Raw genomic sequence first — 27,166 nt, 5'->3', positions numbered from 1 at the left:
CAAACACCGTTTAAAAGTTGGACAAAACTGCCGGTCGTTTATAAAAGCAGCCAAAACTTTTAGGGCTCGCGGACGTTGTGCAAAAAAGGGCCGCCCACTCGGTCCGGCCACAGACGCGTAGGCGAGAAAAAGCACATGACCCAGGGGGCAGCGGAAAGACGTGCGTGTGTTTGTGCGTGTCCTGCGAGTCCCCTCGGCCCTCGGTGGCGGCGACAGAGTCCACAGGTGCCCCGGGAGGCGCGTGCGCGCTGCCTCTGGATAAAGCGGTGGCGGCGGCACACGGACGGGCACTCGTCGTCTCGTGGTGCTCGCGAGATGTGAGCCAGAACAAGTGACTCGAAATGCCCATCATGGAAGCGATTTTCTCGTCGAGCACCCTTGAGGACCTGAGCATACCACTGGGGAGCGGTGAGGAGACCCCGCAGCCGGTGACGGGCTCCTCGGTGCCCCTCGTGCTGTGCCCCTTCGTGCCCCGAGACAACGCCACCATCGACGAGGAAGATCCGCGCATCACCACGCTGAAGCAGGTCGCGTACGGTGTCGCACTCCCGGCCATATGCACCCTCGGCGTCGTTGGAAACCTGCTCAACCTGCTCGTGCTCACACGCAGAAACATGAAGGGAACCGCTTACATCTTCATGAGGGGTGAGTACCCTTATTTGTTCGGCATTTTTTACTCTTTTTCTTTCTGATCTTGCTGATAGTCAGTAAAAAAACACAGATAAATAGAAAAATACAACCGAAAAGAACGAATTAAAAAACTTTCCGCAAAAACCATTAATTACCTATGTAATCTTTCATCGCACTGGGCCACTACAATTAAAAAGGTATTTCAGATTAAATTAAATTTTTCTAGATTTCTAAAAATAGCGAAAAACATATTTGGATTTGTGCAATCTTCTAATATTTAACTAACAACACTTTGAAACTAATTTCAATTCAGTGTTTTCAAACGAATTTTTGCTTTCATTTTTTATCTTTGATTTGACAATAATTTTTATTTTTAACTATTAAATAAATAAATAGCTGGAGATGCTCGCTACTTGAGGTTTGCACCTTTCCAGCATGCGTGATTTGGCATCACGGGACGGATGTCTAGCGTTTCAAAAAGTCATCGGTGCGGAGGCAAGTGGCCCTTCAGTGGGATGGGTCCCTGTGCGGCCTGGTGCGCCCATGTTATCTGTTCGCGGTGTTGCTGGGACCCGGGTTTCAGCATTCATAATATATATGCTAGTATAGTGCGCGCCCTTTCCGGTCTTCGGACACGGATAAAAAGCAAATAAAAAAATTAATATTTGATATTAAACAACAAAGAAAATATTTTTGTGCTATTAAATAATGGCCACAATTTTAAAAGCAAGACTGTTGACGAAAAAACATTGGAAACTCATAAACAAAAAATGGATCAAATATTCTAATTTATTAACTGACTTAGGGTGGGTGAGCCTATTACTTTAATATTGAGAAGAAAAATCACATCCCTTTTATCCGTACTCTATATAGCTCGCTATTTAGGCTTTGCAGGCTTCATCAGAAGTACTTTACCCTCAATAAAAAATTCATTCCACATAGTATAGGTAGCAGATAATTCTGGATTAACCGTCACTGATAACGTCCGACTGCACTCATTGCAGAGCACAAACGAAACAAAAAACGAGTGACGGAAACTTGTCAATCTCGCCACTCTTTGTTACTTAACCCTCCCTCACGAAAATTCAATTATTGCATCTTTTATTTTGAAGAGCTTTTTAAAATAGTTTTACATTTTGCTTAATATCAAAGAAATTCTAGGACGGAGCTATTTTTACAGATCTATAAAAATTTAATTTAATACATATGAAATCTCTTTTTAATTCTTTTCATTACTCTGTTTCGAAAAATATCATTAACATTGTAATTCAATATAAGAGGAAAACCAAATTAAACTCAATGAAAATTTGTTTTCCCTTTTTGTTTGAAGAAAATTGATAGTTAATTTACATGAAAAATTACATAAATTACCTAGCCAGTGAGCTGAAAAGTTTGCTCTGCTGAATCCCTAGTCAAACATTTCTTGTGCACCAGTCCGTAAACACCTTTCTGCGTTTCATGAAAACATTTCTTGGCGTTCGTATGAGCTGCTTCCTTTTCTCATTTAAGCGTGCAAAGAATTAGGCCGTGCCTCCGAGCATCAGCTCCACTTTCCTTCAAATAAAATGAGAAGAATCTACAAAGGAGTGAGACGCACAACACAAAGGCGTGTTTTCGGCCTCTTTTCGGCGCTGCAATCAGAGAAACTTGCTGACGCATCTCTTGTTACGTCCGCCGCCACCCCCATGCACTCGCGTTCGCGTCCGGTTTGCAAATCCCAATGAATGGTGGCGTCTAAAGTTGCACTACATGTGTGTGTGTGTGTGTGCGTCCTCTTTTCCGCAAAACGCCCCTATCGCATAGTGTAACGCATTCTGCATGATTGTCGCCGAACGCTCCCTCAGCCAACGAGTCAACGAACCCAAACAAAAGTAGTCCAGTTTTCCAGCAGAAAAGGCTCTTTTCGCCCCCAACACTCGCAGCCTTTGTGGCGAACCACTCAATAAATCGGCTCGATCGACTGCTGTGACCTTTTTTGGTTGCAAAAATCATCAGAGTGGCTTTCATGCATACAAGTTTTTTTTCGATCATCATTGTTAGATGAAACGAATATAACGCCATGCATGAAAGAGAAAATGGGGTTTCGTTATTACAATGCAATATTTTGCTTTGCAAACTTTTTAAACCCGTTTATTAAGTTCCACCAGTGATATTTCTGTTTGAAAAGAGCTATAACGAAATCCCAGGTTATAACGAAACACTTTTTTACCACCACAAATTTTGGCTGCTCGTCAGTTGTGACTTTGAAATGGATAAATAATTGGCAGAACACATCTGCATAATTGCCCCACTGGGCATGTTTCAACTAATAGCAGCGCTTTACATTCGCATCAGCCTTGCAAATGACCTGCTATGTATACGAGAGCAGAAGTCAGCTGAATGAAACTCGGCACCGGTGCATCCTACTCGCGGCCAGTGTGCTAGAATGCACTTACTTGCAAATGTGCCTCGTTTATTTGGTGAACCATCAGCTCTATGTAGGTGCATCCAGACTTGCCGCATGTGTCGACAGCCCGTTTGAGTTACGGGTGCGTTTCATTCCCAGAACTACTCCCGTTTATAGGTGCATGTATCGCGGGGTACGAAATGCACTTTTTGTCGTCAGCACTAAATCTTGTTGCGGAGGAGGTTTTCAATTCACAAGATGTAAATTTCATCCCATGCCAAGGGAAAACGTTTTGAAATATTTGGGAAATAAGCATTTACACTGCAGCAGAGTTGCTCGTGAGTTTGTAATTCTGGAGAAACCAGCTATTTTTATTTCAAGGATCTGAAGAAAATTTCTGCATTTTTCCAGACGGAATTAAATACCAGTAGCACAGTCAGTAAATCAAATTCAACAAAAATATGGGGCTTTAAATTTGTCAAAAAGTACAGGTTTATTCGTCACCTCTAGAAAAATAAACACCGATTTAAAATAGTGACGAAAGATAAACAGGCGATTACACATTTCGCAGCGAAGTTGTCGTTTCTGGTGAGGCAGGCTGTCGCTCAACCGGCCCCTTGCTCATTAGAAAGCGCGGCGCGCCAAGAGAAAAGTGGTCCAGACCAGATTTACGTCCGCCCGCCGCGTTATGATTTTGGCACGGCAATCGGATAAAGCAACAGCCGCTCGTTTCACCGGTAAACAAGTTGCTCGCCACATTCATTTGGATAATATTTTTAGGACCGGGTACCAAGTGACAGCAGCAGGCTTAGGGGAAATTAAATTGGGCATTCGCGGGTGGCCGAGCAGCTGGAAAATTCAAATGGTGCGAACTCAGTCATTTATTTTGAAGCCTTTGAAAAGTGTATTTTTTAATTTGAAGCATGTAAAAGATTTATAGCTAAATTTATCGCTAGTGAGGTGAATGAGCCAATGGACCGATATTGAATAAACGTGGGATGTTTTTAAAATATGCCATAATTAGCAAACCCCTTATTCATCCCTAAAAATATCTAATAATGCCTGACAGCGAACCAGAAACTTCATTTTGTTTGAGATATTTCTGCCATCCTTCATCTTGTTTTGCATAAATTTGAGGATTTTGAGGAGGCCTCGTTTCGTCAAAGGCCATAATTTACAGTTGAGAACATGCCGCGAGCTAATTAAAGCTCCGTTGACGAGCTAGGGTTGTGTTAGTCGAGTGAGCGCCGTTATTGCTCGTCGTACCTGCTGGAGAATAGGTATTTAATTAAAATAGTTGCAATGTGATGGCAAGAGGACGATAAGTGACAGTGTAATTATACAAGTGCAGCGAGCCGCACATTCACGAAACCTCTGTGTCTAGGAAATTGAGCTGTCGAGAGGAATTGCGGCTCTTTCGCTCTCTATAATTTTCACTCTTGGATAATTTATCAAGCTCTGTCACAGTGCGTAAAAACATGTTTTATGCAAATTAATGCAGGAATTATTATTGCAGAGATGTGTCATGTTAAAATATAATGTCTCAAACTACTATGTATATATATTTATTTGCTTTTCAGAATTTCGCTTGAGATGGAAACCGAAAATTGATGCTTAAATAATCTTTTTTGAAATCAAGTCATGGGTAAAAAAAAATTCTACAGAAAAACTCATTATTTTTATTTGTCAGCGATAAAAATACAAATCTTAACCCTCGAAATTCAAGAGTGCCGAGCTTGGAAATGCTGGCCAGAAAAAAACAATTTCATTGATCCGATATCGCTTTTTGCTCTAGCGACTGCACAAACAAAATTTACGGCTGCATGCTGATTAAAATCAATTATGCGCAGCCGAGTGCGCTGGCCAGCCGACCGGCTAGACAAATACAATTTGTCAAGAGCTACACTCGCCGGGCGAGGCCTAGTCTGAATTATTGATCCCGTGCACTGCCTAGCTGCAGTTTGGATCATTATGCACTTGGACCGCTGCACTCTTCACCGACGGTGGGGTGGCGCGCCGACTGCAGCTCCACGCGAATTCCTGCCTGCGACTCGCGAGCTACGCGTTGCTTCTGGCCATTCTTCGCTGTAAATTTTTTACTACTTTTCAACCCAGGCTGAACTTATTCAGTCGTTCGAGGAAACAAAGGGTAATGAACGGCCCACTTGTGCTCAAGGGGTGGAAGCTTTTGTTTTAGGCTGATCAAATTATCGGAAAATTGCATCGACTTGTTGATAATGGGTACATGGATCTTTAGGAAGTATTCCTTTCAATACGCAAGTACAAAATGAGCGAATATTTTACTGTTAGTGTGAACATGCCATGGACAACGCACACTAATTATTAAAAGTTAAAAATTGTTTGCTGCATTTGGTTAATCAAATAGTCCTTACATTATAAAAAGCGAATAATTTTCACATCGTATCAAAGCAAATTTTAAATTTCTTGGAGAAAAATACAACTCTATTTTTAATTTTTAAAAAGGGAAAGTGGCTTAAAATTGCTGGGAGCAAATTATGATATTTATTTAATATTAGATCACATCTTCTCGCGGAAGGTGGAAGAGCAGTAATGATAATCAATTACAGTTAAAAAGTATTTAACTGTCCGGCGTGAACCAGAGAGCAACTTGAATTTAAACTCATTTAAAAATAGCTGAGGGTAAGGCACGAGAGAAATAAATTCAAAACGAGAACATGTGGTGCAAAATATATAAATATGATGGGATGCCATTTTTAAGGCTGATTTCCACATGAAAGGTGTTGCAGGGTATGGGCCTCCAGCCAGAAAGGTATTTGGCTCGCCTCCAGTTCTACACAAACATACTCACGAAAAGCAGGAAAAATTGCATCAGCCAGTGGTCAGCCCCAACGCACACGTTGCTTTCACTTTTGATCGCGTCAACCAATTTTCTGGTCGAGCTATGATAGTTCAGTCAGCCAGGCGTGCTTTTTCACCGAGATGCGCTTCATCTAATTATTCCACCAGGATATTCTGCACCAGAAAATATTCGCCAGCTGCTGCGCTTAGAAAATTAGAAGCTTGGTTATTCTCACCAAGAATTGTTGACTGTGTGCCTCGCCTACGCCTCTCGCTTTCATTGTGCCCCGGGCTTGTGGTGTATTTCACAGTTGTTTAGCGAATAAAAAACACGCCTGCACACTGAAACGCTAGCTTGCTTTATAATTAAAAAAGAGGAACGAGATATTTTTGGACAGGAGATAACTGTACCAAAAATATAGCACCCAAGGGGTTAGTAATTAAATTAAAAAAAGCTCAAAGCTGAAAGTATCAAGTAAAAACAAAAACGCGACTCAAATAAATCTGTGCAAGGGTTAACGCCACTTCTAGAAATCACCAAATTGTGAATTAGTTCCAATGACCCGGACGCCTCCCGCATCACGAGTTAGGCAACCTGTTTCTCATTCAAAACATGCGGGTTGCCTACGGTGGGAATAGCAGGCGGCCGACGCAATCCGTGGCCTAGAAAATACACGCAGTGACTTGGGCTGGCTGCTGGAGAGGCTACGCGCGTTTTCGATTTTTCCCTCTCCGCTCGAGAGTTGCACGAATTTTGACAAATTGAGCAGCCGGCCGGCGGAGTAGAAAATTTCGCATGTACGTACAAAGCTTAATGCATACCATTTTCCACACACGTCGTCAACAGCGACTAGCAGTAAATCATTCAGGGCGAGAGAAAAGCGAGGGACGGCAGCAAAACATTTTGAGAAAAAGTTACAGGGTTCTTCGTAATTAGAGTTTAGTTTTTTCTTCCACTCAATTGTGTTTGTGCACGGCTTCTCTCTGCGGCAGGAAACGCAGTGTGCTCATGTCGCTTTAATTAAACCTCGGTCGAGCCATATAGAAATAGCGATCGCCGTCATGGGTGGTATAAAGCCTCCTGCGCGATTTGCCCAAACGGCTTCTCGTCTCGAAAAATGTAAAAACTAGCCGTAATGACTTTTGTGATGAAACACCTATTATATCGTTCCCGCGAATAGGAGTACGAATCTTGTAAAGCCACAAAACCAGAAAGCTTTTATTAATCAAAAGAGCAATTTCCGGAGTGACGAGAACGAATTTTTTGCACAAAACCTTCCACAGACGCTTGAATTAAGAAGTTCACTTCAGTTCATAATAAAATTCAAGGTTTTCCTTATTGCTCTTTTCCACATAAATATTTTCTTGTAGTGAAAAACGGTTTTTTCATTTTATTTGAAAAAATTGAATAAAAAATTACAAGGATATGTTCATTTGATATTAAAACAGGATTGGTGGCACGAGAAAAGGTGTTTCAATCATTTTAAAAGTTTCCTGTAGCATTGGATATCTGCATATTCCGATTGAAAAACTTATATAAATATACAGGCGAAAAAAGAGAACAAATTTCACTTTGGAGTCAACAGGCAAATTCCTCTCAGTTTTTGTCGTCAACGAGAGGCGTCGAGTTTTACAAATTTGTATTCATCGGCGTGAAGCACGTTTCGGCTTAATTGAAATGTAAACCAGCAAGCAGGTCTTCCTCTCTGGCGCACGCCTTTTTCTCGCCAGTGCCGTCTGCCTCTTCCACTGAGTGCGCGCGGCGTCACAAATAAAGCACATGGTGGCATGAAATTCAAGCCACTGTCACCAATAACATTATTAAACATCAGCACCGAGCGAGGCGGAGTAAATTGTTTCTTCTGTCGCTCATTCACTTACGTGCTCGCCTCGTTGTGCTACAAACACAAACCTTCTTCCCCATGGGATAGTGCCGCTCTCTCCAGCTGTTGCTGCCGTTAATGCATTATATGCTTGGCTTATTGCGTCCGCGACCAAAGCAATCTAATTTAAATTCATTCCAATTACTTGAATTAATCTAATTAATTTTTTGTCCCTTGTAATTTGAAAAAAACTTAATTGAGAGATAACACAAATGTCAATTTATGCAAACAACATCACAAAAAACTGTTTTGAATTGTTGCTTGTGAAAATGATTGGAGGCAAAAGCCATAATATTTCTGATTTCCATTGAGCAGGGAAGCAGATGAAGTGTTATTTTAGCTTTATAAATACCCTTTTTGGATATGGTTTCGTATCGTGTTTTATATCAAACGAGATCACGCGCCCAAAAAGTTCAAAAGCGTCGTTCGTCACGTGATTTTTCATCTGATTGGCTTCCCTCCGCACGTCAGCTTTTCCATCACTGTGTGCCAACAACTCGATAAATAAAAGATGAGAGCAATGGACTTATTGGACACGTCCAGTATCATATGTCTTTCGCCGACACATGAGCAGCACTCGGCCAAATATATATACCTGCCAAGCGTCTGACAAATGCCGCTAAGAAATCATTTTTGTATGAGCCGAGTTTGGCCGGCTGCAGCAACTCGACAAATGAGTGTTTCGGAGTTCAAAGAGGATGTACGTATTGGATCTGTGGAAGTAGATTGGCTTCTCCTTCGTGAGCTAAAAAAGCAGGGCAGCAGATGGCTGCGGAATCAGGCCCCGTAGGAGACACATGTGCAGCTGAACGGAAACGAGTGCGAGCATACAGGATGAGAGATAGAGCCTCTTTCGCACAAAACGATAACTATGCAACCTAATTTCCAGACGCAAGGTCACTTCTGCAGTTCATCAAACGCGCTCGGTTCACCACCATTGATGCCAATCATCCTAAAGAAGGAAGGAGAACATGCAAAAATATATGAATAAAGATTTTGTTTAAGAAATTGCTATACGTATATGCCCATTAATTAATTTATTCCTTTCTTCCATTTTACTGCTTAGGGAATAAAAGCTTCCTTTCATGTCATTCCTTCATGTTCTTTGTTTTTAACGTTTTTACAAACTGTAACACAACAACAGATTAGACTGATTTTATCTGCTTGAGAAGTTATACATGAAAATCCTCCCAGGTATAGACAATCAGCGATTTTCAAATATTTACTTTTCATCCCGACTCAAACTGCGCAAACTTTTTGAACTCGACAAAGCTTTTCAATATTGCTCGGCGCTACCGAAATTTCCTCTGTTGTTCCAGCTAGCAAGCTTTGAGGGATGTTGACTGATGTGAGCCGTGGGCGGTGGTTTTGGCAGCTCCATTTCACGATTGAAGAGCTCTCTGAGCGCTTACTGCCTGAATTCGCTTACACGCGTTGAGTGTATCCGTTCCATACACCTGTACGAGCACCAGACAGAAATAATCAAATAATAATTTGATCCGGAGGGATCAATGGTATTAAAGGCTCAACACACAGATTGATGCTATGAATGGCGGATATTAAAAAAAAATGTTGACAGAGATTATGTAGAACATACACTTTAATTTGGGCTGTTTATGAGCGTATGTAATACGGTCTAATAAAATTTTCTCTTGAAACCGGGTGTAATTTACAAATTACAGTTTAGTGAGGCCCCAATTTGCGTGCGAACATTGCCCTCTGGCGGGAGGCGAGGGTGAAAACATTTGCAGCGAATTGCGCAGTTGACTAATTCGGCAGCCCCGAAGGGCGACAAGCATATTGCCAAAGGGCATTGTCATGTTGTTCGTTGGAGATAAAAATCTCTTCGACTCCTTCTTAGAATTCTGGCTGCTCTCGATCTGGAAGATAAATACGAGTGTGTGCGCAAAGCAAGACGCTATGAAGACACGTCGTAAAAAACTTGGAGCACCGCACCATGGATTTTGTTTTATGATGTTTATTCGGCCCAACAATAAAACCAGGCCGTGCATGAAGAATCCTGCCTTTAGTGAGCATGGTCTGTGAAGGAAGACGATACAAAAAAAGAGAAAAAATGGTTCGACTCGAGAAAGACAAAAAATATCTATTCTGCGGATAATTAAAATATTGTTTAATCATGCACAGGTTGCTAGTGGCAACTGGACTGAATTCTTAAAACTAATAGGTTTTCAGTAATTGTATCTTAACAGCTACATTATCAAGAAACTTCTGTGCACAGCAAATTCATTTATAAGAATTACAAATTTATGGAAAAAATAAAAGATAATATGTAACAAATTGGGGTAATTAACAAGCAAATTTTACATATTACCCTCTCTTTGTCGGTAAATGAGTGATTTCAAAATTAATTTAGATTCACGTAAACACATTCAACACAAATTTTGAGCGTTATTTCACACTATATAAGTAAAAGATTTGTTCATTTCTGCTTAAAGTAATTCAAATACCAACCCTTCTTGTTTATTTCCACAGTGCATCCTGTATGTGAAATAGCATCATTCGTGACGAGTCTTTACTGGCACTTTAGACGGTTGCTTGCTTGAGTTGTGGGAAATTCCGTGAAGATCCCTGAACGTTGAACCCCTTCTTCCGAGACCAAAATGGCAATTTGAGTGTTAGTGAATCACAGCCGTGCGTGCTGTCATTACACTACTTGCACCAAGTGACACGCACACATCTCGCACCAGCCTAAGGACAAAGTTCAAGACACTAGATTATTTTACTACTGCTGCTGCTGCTACTGCTGAGAAAGCAGACGGCGTGTGTTTTACGGCTACGCGCAACTACTTTTAGAGTACACGGTGAAGTTGTGGCTAACACGCAGCCTTATTAAACTGCCGAGTGTCCATTTGCAGCTCCGCTGGACACATTAAATTTGCACAGGGGCTAATGGAAAACATGTTTTGGCTAAATAGGCCACCTGGTGCTTGTGTTTGACTTGTAGAAAAACTGAATTTTTTCCAATAGAAAAATGAATTGATGGTGAGCTTTATTTGATAGAAGTCTATTCTTCAATATTTTCCGATAACAATGCAGAAGAAATCGGATTCAATAAGCGAGTTCATTAACTGTAATCAGTAGAAGTAGGTTCATTATTTCAAATTGGGGCACGTAATATGAGTGGCCTCTTTTTGCAATGGGTGGTAATCCTAATGATTGATTTACATTCGTGCTTTTAATCAGCGTTTTCTCTGAAGTGTGACGAGCTGAGACCGCGGAATTGCGTTAATTTCATCCCTTCCGAGAAGAGGGCAAAAACGGTGAGCTGCGCCGGTCAGCGAATGTGCGACGTTGATTGATGAGACCACATAATTTGTCTGCGAAGTGGTGCTGATTTCATCACTGTCGGCCACGCAGCTTAACAAGACAGTCGATCGCTGCAAAAAGTACACTGACAGCAGCACTTTGGCAGTATGTGTTGCGGTCAGCCGAAGGGACAAGCGTGCGAAAATTTCTGCCCAGCAACGTGTGCGCGCAAGGAGAATAACAAAGAGCGACCGAAATCACGACTGGAGCTGCGCGAGGCGGAATATTTTTTGCCCAGGCACCCGAGCAAACTTTTCATCTGACTCACTCTCCTCTCAAGTGGTTGCTCAGGAGAACATTTTCGCACCACTTGAGAACGTCTCGCCACCGGCTTGTTTGTCTATGGATTAATTCATTCGTAAAAAACGCCTGTGAAATCGATCATTGGCTCTTTTCTTCAATTTATCTGTGGATTTGGGAAAGTTGAGATCGCATCCACTATACTTATCTGGTTGAATTTTAAATTTCATTTCAATTGAAGTTTTCCATCTAAGTGATATTTTTTCAGAATAAAAACACAAAATGTATCGATATTTTGACGAATATTTTCATACTTTGCTTTCAAGTGCAAGCTTACCCTTAATCCAATCGACTTCGTGGAATTTTCACGGCTTGGTGACACCTCTTGTAAAAAAGCTGCAAGTGCGGGGCACGTTTGCTAATAATAGCCTATCACACTGTAACGCGTTTCTTTTTACCCCAGCTATAAACGTTTTTTCGCACCAATAAAGAGGCAAACACAAACAGTGTAGGGAGAGCACAAAGCGCACTTGGACTGTGCTACTTTATTTGCACCCGAGAACTTCGTCTCCGAGATGCGATGAATAATTCAAATATACAAGCAGCAACTGCGAGGCATCCAGATTTGTAGCGCGGAAGTTAGGGAAATAATCATGCATCATGCAAACGGCCCGCGTACCAAGTGCTTTATGCCACTTTCATTTCTTCAAACGCTGCGTGTTTTTCTATCGTTTAGCTTCATTTCTCTTCCATTGTCGAGGTTTGTGGAGAAAATTAAATGCAATTTGCTTTGCAATAAAATTGGAATGTAGCATTCTTATCAAAATTAAGTTGCATACCAAATTCTTAATTTCAAAATAAAAAATAAACCAATGAAAACATCGCTCATTCAGTAAATTAAATCTATGCTCTTTTAAAATTATTTTTAACACTAAAAACTTTAGTTTTCTTTAAGTAATGAAACATTCTTAAAATATATCAATGTGGTCAAATTCCTGAATTATTTTTTATTCATTTTTTAAATTGATAAATTTTTAGTTTGTTGTTTTTGTGTGCCATTGAAAGTGCAGAAGAGTAGAAATCATTATAATTTTTTTATGTGCTTAACATTGTTTTCGTGGTTTAGATGATGTAGCAGTGGTTAAGCAGCTAAAGGAGCTTTACAGCCAAAAGCCAAAAGGTCCTTTAATTAGAAGGCTGTATGTATCACGTATCACAGCTTAATTAAAACTGACGCCAATTTTTGTCCCCTGCGTCTCGCAATCTTCTTCTCACTGTCACCAGTTTTAAGCGGAGACGGCGTGGGTGTGTTCGTTATAAGCTAGTTAACATCTTCGAGCGCACGAAATTTAAATACAAAATTGTGGCAGCCGCTGAAGGCTGCGGAGCTCCGTAGTGTGTAAGTGGTGCTTTCGTAATCCGGTTAATTTCACTGGCGAATTCGCTAATGTCGTTGCGGCTTTCCCTCACGCACACCCCTAATTCCCCTTTTCCTCTTACAAGACTATGGGGTCATTACACCGCTCTTTGACCTCATTAATCACCCTGAACTTTTAAAGGCTGTTGTTTTTCGAAACTGCATGCGCAACGCAGCTTTTTATTGTAGAGCTGGCCGAGTTTCAATTTCGAGCTTGGCTGTGATTAATCGCGCATCAACCGTCAGTGCGCTTTGTTGTTATTTGCTTACATTATGCCGTGTAAGGTGACTTGGCTGGCTGCGGCAAAAATGGACAAACTTCCAGCCCTACTGTACGACGTTGAATGCTGAAATAGCTAAAGTACGCAAACAGCAAAACTTTGCTGCTGCCGCCGCCGCACGCAACTCATTTACGTTTTGTTCTTGTTGAGCACTGGAAGCTGCTTTTCTGTGAAAATAACCGTCGGCTCTCCTTCCCCTCAACACTTTTGTGTATGACAAGTTTTTGGCCTGACAAAAGCAAGCAAAGGGTTGCTCTATTTTGCATAAATTTTTGTTTTTCTCTCTCATCCACGATTCTCTTCAAGAGAGTTAATGTAGAATTTGAGGAGAAAACTCAAAGCTCATTTTCCGAATGAGTTTTCTTATTGGATTTGAGCAAATTTATCCGGCTTGTGACTTTTGTAAAAAACATTTCCAATTTAAATTAATCTGAAACTGACTGACGTAAATTTCATGGTTAAATGTCCTCATTTCTCCACGTCACTTTGTGAAAATGTGAAAGACGGCTTATTCAATTTCCTTTTAACTAATTTCAAAACGCTAGAAAAAAATAAAATAAAAATATGCAAGGGCTAAAGTGTAATAATCTAGTACTTTCACAGAGAATTTTGTGTCCTTTTTTTACAAATACATTTTTCTATATTTTCTATATTTTATCTGTGGAGAACTTATTTATATAAATAGAGTGAATAAATAAACCCGAATGATTCACTGCTAAGATATGATTTATATCGATTTATCACTTTAGTTATGAAGAGCAAATCAAAATTAAAAAAAAATGGGGCAACTTTGTTGAGCAGGGACTCAATAAAAATCACCGCAGTGATGGAGGAAATAAATCCTCGCAGTGTCAGCCATAAAGCGTGGCTATGGTGCAAAATTAAACGGGTCGTCCGTTGCATAGGAGGCAAAAATGGGGTAATCCCATATAGTATTTAGGTCAGGACACAATTTTCGTGTACACGCATGCGGAATAAACAAAATTTAAGGTCGATTGTTTGCACAAGGCTTAGTTGAAGCTGCGTTTGATCGAACTGCCGGCCACATTTTGCACAGTTGGGTAAACATCAGGCACGGAAGGCTCTACATCTTCGCCACTGTTTCGCTGAAAATTGAAAGGCTCTCGCCGGATCTCGCCTGTGCACGCGGGCGTCAAAATGAAATTGGCCCGCCCTGGCAATTCCGCCACGCCACGCCTGCTCGATGTGTTTTTCTGCAGCTCAACCCCTGCCCTGTTTCCGCAACTTTTCTTTGAGTGAACCTATGGGAGTACTCAAAAATTAACCAGCACTCCAGTGAAAAGTTTCGCTAGGCTAACTTTTTCCTGCCAGACCTTCATCACTGCACAAACAAGCGAGGAAAATATTTAAAGATAATATGTACATTTTGTCTGTTCTATGATGGGTGGTTTTTAGCCTTCATCCAAAAAACAATTCCTGGGACTGCATTAGTGGCAGACAGCTGACAGACTCTAATTATATTGTTTTTTAAAAAAATACATCCTACTGCTAAAAATAGGATTGATTGTAAATATTAGGGTAATATTCGATGTAGCACCAAAATAGCATCTTAACGAGTTTTTTCCATCAATATTTTGCCTCCTTTTCATCCCACCGATATTATATTTGCAAACTACGCTGCGGCACCAGCGACCTTTTCTAACTTGTTCTAATATGATTTTTCCTGATAAGATTTACGTGAAATTCAGTTGGCCTACGGGCGGTTTTAAACGACTTAAGTCGTGCCAAACTTCGTGGTAAGTGACCCAACCCATAAAAACAGTCTTCTAAATATTTATAGACATTTGCGGGGTCGACCATGCCTCCGTAATCAATACTACCCCAAAGCAAGTTGAGGGTATACACTCCTGCAACGACGTAGCTGATCTTTTTCTTTAAAAAAAAAAATGCTTGAGGTCAGGCATGCGAAGATATTTCCAGAAAATTTGCACAGTATTGAATGAAAAGAAAACCTTTTTACTCTCCAAGGTAGAGATCATTATTTGATATACATTTGCTTCAATAATGTATACCAGAGGATCTCTTGCTACTTTCAAGGACGATGCAGGTCATTCAGTTTTCATCATCGCAAAGGGTTAAAGTTTGTCGCCAATCAACCTCACTGTATATAAGAGTAGGTTAATCTCGCGAGTCCACTGGGGCATCACGATGAAAGTGGCGAGAATCAATGATGGAAAGCATTCTTGCAGGAGTCCCTTTATAGTTTTTGTGAGGAGAAAAAACAACGGTGTCGTCACTCATTTTTCCTCTCTGACGACAATCATAGCCGAGAGCAAAAGAAAGGCTTTTCCACGTGTCACTCGCAGTGCAGGCCGATGAATGGGGACGAAAATAACGGGATGTGCGGATCGAGAATTTGCTGGTATGACTTGCGAAAAAGAAAGTGGCCGGATGGTTTCTGACGTTTCTGCACGTACACGCTTAGCAAACTGGGTGGCACGTGAAAAACGACGGCTGGAAATTCAACATGACTAATGTTCCTCTTTAGAGGCAAAGCAATGCCAAACCTGGAGGATAAATGGCTTGAAAAGCAAATAATGAAATGATACTTTTGCTTGTTGTCGTGCATTGCGAGCGCAAATGTATCCAAAATATACACTTAAATTTCGCTAGCCATGACGGCCATGACGTAATTCAAACATCACATTAAAATGTTTGCGGAGTTAATATACATGATTTATAGTCAGAAAAATTGAAAATACACATGCAGGAAAAGTTAACGAACTAATAATATATTCCTAAATCGCTAATTCTCGACATTGATATTATTAAGGATGGGCGTGAGGTGTTTTATAAAAAATTCCACGTGTCCACTATATTTCTCGCTATTTTGGCCCGCAGGCCTCACCAGCAGCTATTTACCTCCGAAACAAATTCAAACCATGTATAGTTCTGGCTGCAGAGAATTCTGAATCGATAAGGTTATAGAAACTCTTTATCAGAATAGTGCATAGAGAGTTTTTTAACTTACATAATTTTTACATGGTTGTAAAGTATTATTTAAAAATGCTATTTCGAAATAATGAACAAAAAATATTCAGCTATACAATGCAAACAGAACAAACAAAAAGATAATGAATACTGTAACAATAAATTTTGTCGAAAAGCAAATTAATGACCATTTATAGATCAGCGAGGATGAAATCCAGTTTTCAATTACTGTCGAAGATTGTGGATGGTAATAAATAACAACGTTCATATTAAAGACAAAAAAAGTAATGGCAGATCAATAAACACTCGCCAATAGTGATTTTATCAAATGATACAAAAAAATTTAATTTACTCTATGAAAGCTAGCCATTTGAAACAAATCTGACTTTATCTTCTTTATTTACCCCAAAGCTATTATTTTTTTAACCTCTGCTCAGCACATCCCGTGGGCTATGAGCTCACCGGGTCCCAATTACACCGCTGAGCGGATAACATGGGGCCCGGGTGGCCGCAGAGAGCTTGGGCCCAATGTAGCAATCTTTTCGCCTCCTCGCACCGAGGTCTTTAATTGAAACGCCAGACATTTGTCCTTAAAGTCGTCGGAAAGGTGCGAAAACCAGCAAATCGTGAGTTGGCACCTCCCAGCCTGTTGAGCTATTTGAGCATTTCGAGTCACTTAACCAACCACTTTTTGCCATCTCTGACATTGGGCAGCCAGTATTAGATCCCCGAACTTCTTAAATATCTCCCATTACTTTTATACTCCTGAGAATGCCTTAACAATACGAGCCAACGGGCTGGTCAAACTTCTGGATTTATTTGTTGCTCGCTCTCTGAGTGACCGTGGGCTTTGTCAGCCAGCAAAGGTCAAGCTTGCGTTGGTCATGAGCCGATGCAATCTCTAATGGGTGCAAGCGGCGCTGTCAAGCGCAGCCATTAACGTGCGGCAGGCAGATACAAATCTCTGCCTAGGCGTGTGTGTATGTGTGTGCCTTGCGGTAGGTCAAACGTCACTAATGAATGGAGTTGAGTTCTGAGCGCGTGACCCAATTCCTCCCTCGCTGTCGGCGGCGCCCATTGCGAAAAGAACAAGATCTGCAACTGTCTCTTTATTGGGTATAAATAAGTCGGGCGGCGCGGTAAATCACTTCTTGCCGTTGCTGTTCGCACTCACACACGCGCCCCTCGCCGCCAATTGAGCGGAAACGTTCCTGGCGGCGATCGCGACAGTGAATTATTGAGTTAAAATGGTGCGCTCCGCGGTCTGACACTTTTCAGCTCCAATTAATATCAAAAAACCCCGACCGGGGAATTTAAAACTGTCAATTCAGCAGCACCACGCTCGAAAAGATAAATGTCATTATATATTAAACCTTTGCAAAATAAAACTTAGATTGTACAAAAATATTTGGCCATTGCAGTGATTTGGAGTGTGTGATCTTGTTGAATTGAGAAAGATTCATTTTAAATTTTGTAGAAAAATTGCTTGGTTTCAGGGGGTTCTAATTTTTTAATTTAATTCCCATTGCTAAATCAAAAATGTTGTCTTTCATAAATTATTTTGTGTAAAGATTGCACACAGATAATTTAACCTGAACGCAAATAAGGGACTTTTATCTTCACTACGAGTTTGAACTACTGCACTTCAACTTATATCCGTGAGAATAAAAATGATTCACCGCATTCTAGTCGTATGTGTAATAGCCAATGCATTACAGGGTGTTTGCAATTTCCTATGCACCAGAGAGAATCGCCGCTAGTCTAAAAACCGCAATTGCCCCTCCGATCGATTGGGCCAACGTGATAAATTGCGAATTACTCTTGCAAAATGGGGGCGATATTCCCGCAATCGCATAGTGAAAAAAATGGAATTGCCAGAGAAGGTAATTTCCCCAGGAAAGTTACAAGACAAGGGTGACAATTTATTGCTGCCAATAAGAGATAATTCAATAAATCAAACGCCCGCGAGCGCTCTATTTGCCCAACTTGTAGGATGGATGGCTTGAGAAGATATTAAAGGAACACACTGAACATCATTATTTATGTCCAAAGCCGAATTTGATCTGTTATTTTTGGCGAGGGCAGTTTGAAAGTAGCAAAAAAATGGTAGCAATCGTAAGCGATAACGACACAGGAATATACTGATTTTTGTTCATCGTAATTGCAGCTGATGCTTTTGTGCTGCAAGTGCTGCATTAAAATGCATGGAAGTTTGATCAGATCAACCCAGAGTTTAGCGAATGAACATTTGTATAAAGATAAAGATGAATTGAAAAAAGTTAGAAAACGGACTTTACAAATAAAGGGGACAAAGTCTTATTTTAAAAGAACACATTTAAAATATCCAGAGTACTCTCCAAGAGTTTGCTTTTATTCATGCATTTCTGATTTACGAGGCAGCTTGAGTATAACTCTGATGCTTTTTGCTACTTTCACGTGCATATCCAAAAGTGGTGAACTCACATTAGCTCGGTCAGCAACCTTTTGCGACGCGCAACTTTTTATTTTGAAACGGGCTGCTACAGTGTCGGGATTTCACCTCATCAGCGCAGTAAAATTGACAAAAGGCACTTACAGCGAACTGCCATAAAGGCATTATTCGTTTGCTGTTTATGGGGCGTAATATGGTGCAAGGAGGGCAAAGTGCAACAATGGGGCTCGAAAATCAGGCTACGACAGATTGCCCCCATAAAATAGCTGCTGTTGCCGCATGTACACTCGTTGTGCATGTGCCTTCCGTCTTCCGCCTCTGATTTAGCACTCTGCGACCAGACTGCGCTAATTTTAATAGCTTGTTTTTCTACGCTCTATGGCGGAGCTTAATGTCCGGCAATGGGGCAATAAATTGTCGGGCAATGTTTTATGCATAGTTACACACTTAAATAATTAATTATTATCTCTCAAATTTATTTCCAGAGTGACCATCCTACCGCCGGTGAAAGTTAATCGTAGTAAAATTTGTGCTTTTAGCCCCATATAATTCAGGCTTTCAGAAACATGTTACTAGCAAAAATTGCTAATTTTTAATGAATCTTAATTGGCTTCAAAGTAGTGAAAATACTTTTTGGTCTAATAATTTGCATTTGTTTAATCTATTTCATTGTTGCTTGTAAAAGATTTCTAGGATTTTTATCACGAGCGACGGGATACAGGGTGTTTTTACCGTGAAGTTGAATTTTTTTACATTTCTATCGTGACGCATTACCAATGGAAGCAATATCCATACCTTGAATGGAACAGTTGGTTTGACGCAAGCGACACGGATTGTTTGTCGTGCTGTTCTTGCCCAACAGTGATTTGTCGTCATTCTCAGAGCAGTCGCTCTTCTCGGTAGAGCCTGCTCTCGTGTGGTGAGAACACTGACACGTATTGCAATGGTACTTATCTCAGCAATTAACGTCCACGTAGCTCGCACAGCTGCAAGAAAGGGGAAAATTGATGTGTTTAACGTACAATGGAACATTTAGCAAAGTAAACGAAATCATTCTCAAATGCATTTGTTTTATCATCTTTTACCAACAATTACATGGAAAGATAGGAAAATAAAAGAAATTAAAATGAAACCATTATGGGGAAATGGAAGTTAAATCCTTCAAATAGTCGAAATACCATATATATATATTGCTGTCTCCTGATTTAAACCCGATAGGCGGGTTGGTCAATTAAATGTGACAAACACAATAGTTTAACACCAGGTATATTTCTCACTAGGCAAGGTCAGCGGAGATGCGTGCGAGAAGCACCGATATTCGCTAGCTGCTAAACGCTCGGCTGACGATAGATTGAGAATGGACTTTAGCACTGTGCATGGGCGCACAGGTTAACTCAGGGTAAAGGTTAACGCCATCAGGCGGCGAGCTCTACACCAGGAATAAAGAGCAATATTTACTGGCAGAAATTCTGCTAAATCACGCCATATCTCTTCCCCCTTGTCACTGATCTGATCAAAATTTGTATGCAAAGCCACATTTTAATTACAGTTTACCCCAAATGTGTGGGCTGTGGTAATAGTCCCTTGGACCCCTTTGTGCGTCAGTGAAAGTTGCTTAACCCTACTTGTTTTGTTTTGTGTGTCAGCGATTCCCAAAGGCCGCTGGCATTATTAAAGGCACGAGTCACAAGACAAGTGGTTCTGCCAGAACGGAATTAAACAAATGCCGAGAGAGCCAACGTTCACAATTCACATTTGAACGCTGGGCGAATAACAACCACAGATGCCACATGCATATGTCTTCAAAGAATCCCTTTTTTTCAATTTAAATTTCGGAGCCCGCGGTGGCAGAGGAAGTGTGCACAAAGGTTTCCTCTTTCCTTCCTCCTTTTTCTTAGGAGGAAATTCAAGTTAGGTGCGCCATTATTCTCAAAAGTTTTTATACATGCACCTGAATTGAACGAGCAATGCGTGGCAAGGAAACAATCTTTTGCGTGCGCTGGAATGTATAATATAAAGCAAATTATAGGACAAAGAGTGCTATTAGCATCTGAACTTACACGAGCTTTATTGTAGCTTCCAGGAAGGGAAAAACAAGTAAAGGAAACCCCTGAAAGCAACTGAAAAATCTGAATTCATTGTTCAACTTTTATTAAACTTGTAAGGAAACATATATGTGGTTTTTAAAGTTTGAGTGCCATTGTTTATTGTTATGCAATATTGTGTATAGAAATTGTAAACCATTTTGCCATTATAATGCTATTCCTAACGAGTTCACAATAAATTTATTTTGTTATGAAGCAACAAAAAATGAATTTATTTCAAAACAAAATAGGAGATTTAAACTCACATTACAAATAGCTCTCTTACTAGTGTGTTTTTATAGGGGCGGCCTGGGTCACAAATTATGTATTTCCCGATGAACATATTCTTAAATTAGTTCAATAATTAAAATTATGTTAAAAAATGCAACCAAAATTAAACTAATTTATTTTCCTTCCTCTTAACTTACACAGAAAAATGAATTTGAAACCAATGAAATATGTTTACAAAAAAATTCTTGTACCTGAATACTTTAACGCTATTGAAATTGTAAGTTGAATTCCAAATGCGAGTTTTGCTTCCACGAAAGCCGAAATCTCACCATGAATATATCGGACTGTGTTTTTGCACGCATGTCAGGCGGATAATTCGGGAGTAGCACGTGTCGTTGTTTTGAAACAATTTGCGAGCGGCTGTTAATTGGACAACATGCTGAGCTGTGCGCGCGATTGTAGTTTTAATTAAAATCAAACAATGTGCATCTTTGTGAATGATGCTGGCTCGCAAAATAATCAGTACACGAGTCAGAATAACTCGTTGCGCCAGCATCTTCAGAACTCGGCTATTAATCAGAGTGTGTCAATTTTTGCAAATCCACTTTACTGCTCATTTCCCGTGAGTGCATTAGCTTTTTAATTGAGGCCCATCACTCTTAGACCGCGAGTAAATGTTTTGTCACATACGGAGGAAATCGACGAGTGCGGATGCGGAGATAATGCAGACGCTCATCAATCACGTGCGGCTTTCGGGCTGTGAGACGCCGACACCGATATGATTGTGCTTCTGGGAAATCTCACTTCTACGCAATTCCCGGGCCGACGTCGGTAGCATGTGGGGGCGTGCAAAACAATTTCGTGCGTCTGCAAGCACACTCATCTGCTTTATTTTCGCAAATACTCTCTGGCTTTGTCGGCAGAGGTAATTCATTCATATTGCCTGCTCGTTGGAAGAGAGGCAATTTGTCGGGAGCTAAAGTCAAACTCTGGAAAAGTTCTAAAACAAAAGTAGATAAAATAAGAAACATATTAACATACTGGCTTTTTCCTCTGTAGATCGTAACCAGCAGAATGGGCGGCTAATTGTGATGAGGCCAGAGGGACTGAAAAAGCTGCTGTCAATGGAGAATTTACTAGATAATTTTTTCTTTCACGATTAAAATCCACTCAGTCAGTTCAGCTATAACGTTTTCCCCCTCATTAATTGAATAAAATGTACCCAATTTGTAAAGTTTAATTATTATTTAAAATCTTTAACTTGTCTAACTATAACATTATTAACAAACAATTAACAAAAATTTGCGTTTGTTGTGTAGAGTTTTCATATGCGTAATCTATAAATAAATTATTAACGTATTTAATAACTGATAATTTATTGATTCATTTGACGTGTAAATTATAAAATTCACATTTAGTAATTAAGACAAAACTTTATAATGGTATTTTTTTAAATTATATCAAAAAAACTATTCAAAAGCCAGAGAATTCAATAATTAATATATCTATTAATTTCATCAGCTATATATACTAGCTCAAGCAGGGTGAGTGTGAATGCTGTTATTTACTACTGATTAATATATTTAGTGTTCATTATAAATCCACTTTGTTGCAGCGTATCTTCGTTCCATTATCTTATTTTAAAATCTGCGAAACATCTTCCGAGAATAATCAACCTGTAAGCTAGAATATAACCTAGTTAGTTATAGTTTACACTCATTACTCAAGTAAAAACTTTCTCGCTAAACTGCAATCTAATAATACCTTTTTCATGAGCTAATACAATGTATGTGAGCTTTATCAGCACAACTCATTAAAATTTTGCGATGGACTGCAGCACAGGAACCTGCATGTAGGCTTCTCGAGAATAACGAGGGATAAATAAAATGTCAGTATCGGAAAACACTTGGCGAACGGCAACATCTTGGAAATTACTGACTCGGCAATATCTCGATGTGAGTTTTTGACGTAAATTCAATCCATAAAATGAATCATATTATACTAATAATTGAAACACAAGTTTTTTCACTTGAGTTTTTCTTTTAAAATTAAAATGGCTAAAAATAGCAATGCTCGACCATTGTTCATAAAGAATAAAAATATTTTAACAATGAATTTACCGTAGTTATTTTCGTTCTGCAAGAAACAAAGCATTATGGAGTTGTAAATCCCATTTCATAGATCATTCAGGCTTGTTTCCCATCACTTTTGAATTATGAGCTCGCACGAAAGCTTTGTAGGAGAGTAAAGCTCGTGGCGCTGCACTTTATCCTTTTCATGCCATCATTCTTTCATTCATTGTCTTGCCAACGGTGATCGCGTGGCCTACTTTGGCGTGCGTGGATTAAAATAGCTAATTAGGTGCAGAATTACACAGCACCGCAAGTGCATTTGCAGCAGGTGGGAACAATGGGTGCCGCATGAAAGGAAATGCAAATATGCACAGCTTTTGATATTCATCTCCCCAAACGCTGATGCGGCTTCATCCTTGAGCGGCTACAACTTGTGAATTATGCGTTAATTGAATGAGAACTAGAGGTTTGTGGACTGGAAAATTCAGAACTGCGAACAAATAGGATCATATTATCATTCTAAGTACTAATTTTACTAGATCAATTAAAGATGTGTTGATTCTTCATTTTATTTAATATATAATTTGATATTTCGCATTAATGTTCAGATATATTATACGAAAATTATACAAAACAAAAAAACACCAAATCATTTAAATTTTTAATGCTCACTAGAAACTTTTAATTGCATATAAAATAGCGGCTCTAATCCTTGGCAGTTGCCATGGCTGCAAATTGAAGTTCATCTTGTAGAGATTCATCTCGTGCTGATTGATGTTTGCTCGCATAGTAATTTATCAGTAAGCCGCTGAATTCCCCAATGAGCACACAGTTTGCGCTGGAACATCCACTCTCTTGCATGCAAGTGAAGAAACAAGAGCTGCCGGGAAAAATCAATGGAGAATGGAGAGATGCATTGGGGACGCGAGGTGGTTAATTAAAAAGACAGCCTCCAGTCGAGTCTGTGTGTGTATGTTGCTCGAGCAGCGGAAGCTGCTTGGAATTAAATTGCACATGAGCGTGTGTGTGTCTGCACGCCTGCCTCTTCTAATTATCATAGCAAACACACAATTACTGCGGCTGCTGCTCGCATTACGGAAAAACACGAGACCCGGGGACAAAATTAAATAAACGCACTCGCCTGGCAGACCTACATTATGACAAGAATGTTTCTTAGAATTCTCATTATCTTCTGCACTCCGATTTTTGCTGATGTTTAACATGATTTTGTCAGCATAATAAGAACATTTATTTCAAGCGGGCGAATGTGAATCATATGTCAATAGTTTCCTACATAATATTATCCCGGGCAGTATTACGACTCTTAAACTTTTGGTTTATCTTGCATGATGGCTAAAAGCTTTGCCCTTGAAAAGATAGACATGATTATCAACCCTTTCTAGGAACCATTGCAATCTACCATCAATAAACTAATTAACCTGTCGCTCTCTTTACATTAGGATATAGAGTGTTGTGTCTGGTAAGAGACTAATTTCGCCACAATTAGGTCACAGCTAACAGAGTCGCAACACTTTGAAACGTCTGTACTATTATTGACAGAGTGAAATCAGTTCTTTACTTAAATATTATTTACATTTATAAGTAAATCAAAGGAAATAAAATCTCATAATCAACCTCATTTATCCTCATTTTGCCTCTTTTATCCTTATTGGTGAATTGATTTTTATATTCTTGCTTTCGCAATACAATCATATCAATTTTAATAATCTGTGGAAAACAATAGAGGATCACGACAGTTAATTAATGCAAGAATAAAAATCAAAAACGGCATCAGATTACATGTTTTTTGAAAAAATCCAATTTAACTGGCAAGCTGATTGATCACGTTTTCGGCTCTGTTTACCCATAAAATTTGCAAATACACAAAAAAGTTATATCAGGCATGGTGTTGGTCCCCATCCGCGAAACGCAATCCTTTTTGCTGATTCACCCACTCTGCAGCCAACAGCAGAGGATGAAAAGCGATGATACCAGCAGCTGAAAAAGAGGCTGTGTCCACGCCAAATTTATAGGCGTTCGCGCAAGAGGGCCAATAACTCTTTTTATACATGGCGGCCGAGTAGATCTTTGCCACGTGCGATCTCAGACTTTCAAGAAAAAATCATGGACCGTGGAGCAGGGAACGGTCAAGTTTGTTCAAGTTCGCTATGGGTAATTTGTCAGTTTTGGTCGACAAGTGAGCGATAATTATGATAAATACCACCACATTTCAGGCGTTAATGGTCCAAATTTACTGAATGCACTTACGGAGGAGTTTTCCGTTCCGTGACGAGGCAGAAACAACAAACAGAATTTTGTGGTAAATTAAATTAAGCTTGCGTGCTGAACGACGTGGCAAGTGTCGAAATAAAGTGCGCAAGAAAATCGAGAAGAGCCCTGATGAGGATAAAAACGGACGAGAATTGCGGCCATCAATGCTGGGCTGACGGGGGAAAAAAGGCCAACATAATGTTCTGTCGTCGAGCGGCTGATCTCCTCCTTTTTCTTGCCAATTGCCCATCGAGAAGGCTGAAAATAGGGTTCCACCCATTCAGAGTTACTGCGCCTGTGGCTTGACGGTTCTGCTATTAACAGCACAATGAGATTAACTGTTTTTTCCTGTTTTCCTTAATATCAGCATGGGCAGTTTCTTTGTTTAAGTAGGTCAGTATACTACGAAATACGAAATGACTATCTATTAATTTATGCACTGATATTTTTGAGGATGGTGGCTATTAATAGCACAATTTTCTGTACAGCTCGCTGTTTTGGCCCCGTAAGCCTAATCAGCTGTATGTTATCTTCAAAACAAAGTTTATATTACAGCAGAGAAAATTATTTTTCTGAGAAGGAAGATAATCAAGATACATTTAATTTGTGTCTTACATTAACACCACGAAACGTAAGGTATGCTATTTTCAAAATAAAATATCATTTTTTTGGGCAAAACATCCATTCAACATGTCTTGCGCTTGCCTGTTAAAAATGTAATACTACTCCACTGTTGAAAGAAATGAGAGATTCGTGATTTAATTTACGATGTGAAATTTCAAACCAGGTTGAGTCACTATATAGTGACGTTGATGGTGGTAGCAAAAGTAAATACAATCGATACATTTAACTTTAAATTAGCGTGTAGCAGCTAGAGAAATATTACAAAAGGTGACTCCAGCGCGCTATAAGGTAATCAGGAAGCAGCAATGAACTGGACGTCCGCTGGCGGGTCAGCGCGCCCGTTACTGATCATGCATATGGATATGTGCGCATTTGAATGCGTACATGGCGTATATATAGAACCATTCTGAGCTACCCGACATTTCGTAAAGCCAGTTTTTCACTGGCTCAATTCGCTCTGATGAAATTTCCGAGGGACGCAGCAGCCGTTGTTTTATTTTACGTCTGTTGTTTTGTGTTTCTCCCTCAATTCCTGCTTCGGAGAGGCGTGTACGTGCGCGTCATGGTCAGGTGTTACGTTGAATCGAACATATAATCAAATCATCATACTCGCACAACCAGAAATTACGTTGGCGCAGTTTGATGAAAATAACTTTAACTCACTACATGGAATTGAGAAATCATATTCGTTGAGACAAAATGAACTTACTTAGTTTTGAAGAGTTTTAAACTCCCATCAAGTCTTCGTAGACCTCCTTCAAAAGTCCTCTGAAGGTACTGAATGTAATTAAACTCGTGGATACGAAAGTTTGAGTTGATGAGAAGGAGAGCTGTGCAGATATTCTAAACATTTATCTTTCACCAGAGCAACTACTCCAAAGTCTTCATTATTCCCATGTTCACTCTAAAAATAAGCCTTTCGGCTATTTGTGTGTTTTTTTTCATTCCGGACAAGGCTGCTTACATTGCAAAAAAATTGTGCGTCCCATGTTTCATACAAACTAGTGTCAATTTGCGGAAATCGCGTAGGCCGGCCGGTGAGCGCGATTGCAGGCCAATGTATCTTTATTAGATCACACACTCAGGGGTGTGTGGGCCGGATTATATTAGCCGTAACACCCAATTTTCGCTGTGCAGAGGAGTACAAAATATTATTTTTTAAAAGCGCTTAAAGATTTACGACCACTCCGGATACTGGGCTTAGACTTTTATCGGACTCCCTGATGGGATTGTATTCCTTTCTGCTGAAATCACGTTCGACAGGTGTATAAAAATGCTTTGGAAAAATCGAATGCGGTGGCTGGCTTGATCTTTTCTAGAAATTGAAACGGCTGTACCAGCTTTTAAAGCTGAAAGCAGGGAGAAGTTCTCCCAGCAAAAAAAGTCGCACAAAAAGCCTGTGTGTGTGCCGTCGCAGTTTTTGCATAGGACAGAGCGGCGTCCTACTTGCGAGAGCAGATTGGATCCAACAGCAGGTGACGGCCTGGCACAACCGCCTCGACGAAATGAAACGCGCA

The 27,166-nt window shown here is 40.0% G+C and overlaps 1 protein-coding gene across 2 annotated transcripts in view; it reads left to right on the top strand.

The window, feature by feature from the left end:
- The first annotated feature begins 227 nt into the window (after window positions 1-227).
- LOC135940310 (probable G-protein coupled receptor B0563.6) overlaps window positions 228-27,166 on the top strand; it is a 64,111-nt gene continuing 37,172 nt past the window's right edge. Inside the window, exon 1 of one of the 2 annotated variants that reach the window (XM_065485150.1) lies at window positions 228-645. In XM_065485150.1, the coding sequence (XP_065341222.1) occupies window positions 342-645 (304 nt within the window). In that variant the 5' untranslated portion in view covers window positions 228-341. The remainder of the gene's footprint in view (window positions 646-27,166) is intronic. The other variant, XM_065485149.1, reaches the window with a different exon arrangement.

Source organism: Cloeon dipterum, chromosome 3 (assembly GCF_949628265.1).
Source record: "Cloeon dipterum chromosome 3, ieCloDipt1.1, whole genome shotgun sequence".
NCBI lineage: Eukaryota > Metazoa > Arthropoda > Insecta > Ephemeroptera > Baetidae > Cloeon > Cloeon dipterum.
The sequence above is the reverse complement of the archived record's forward strand: the minus strand, read 5'-3'. Positions and strand labels throughout refer to the sequence as shown.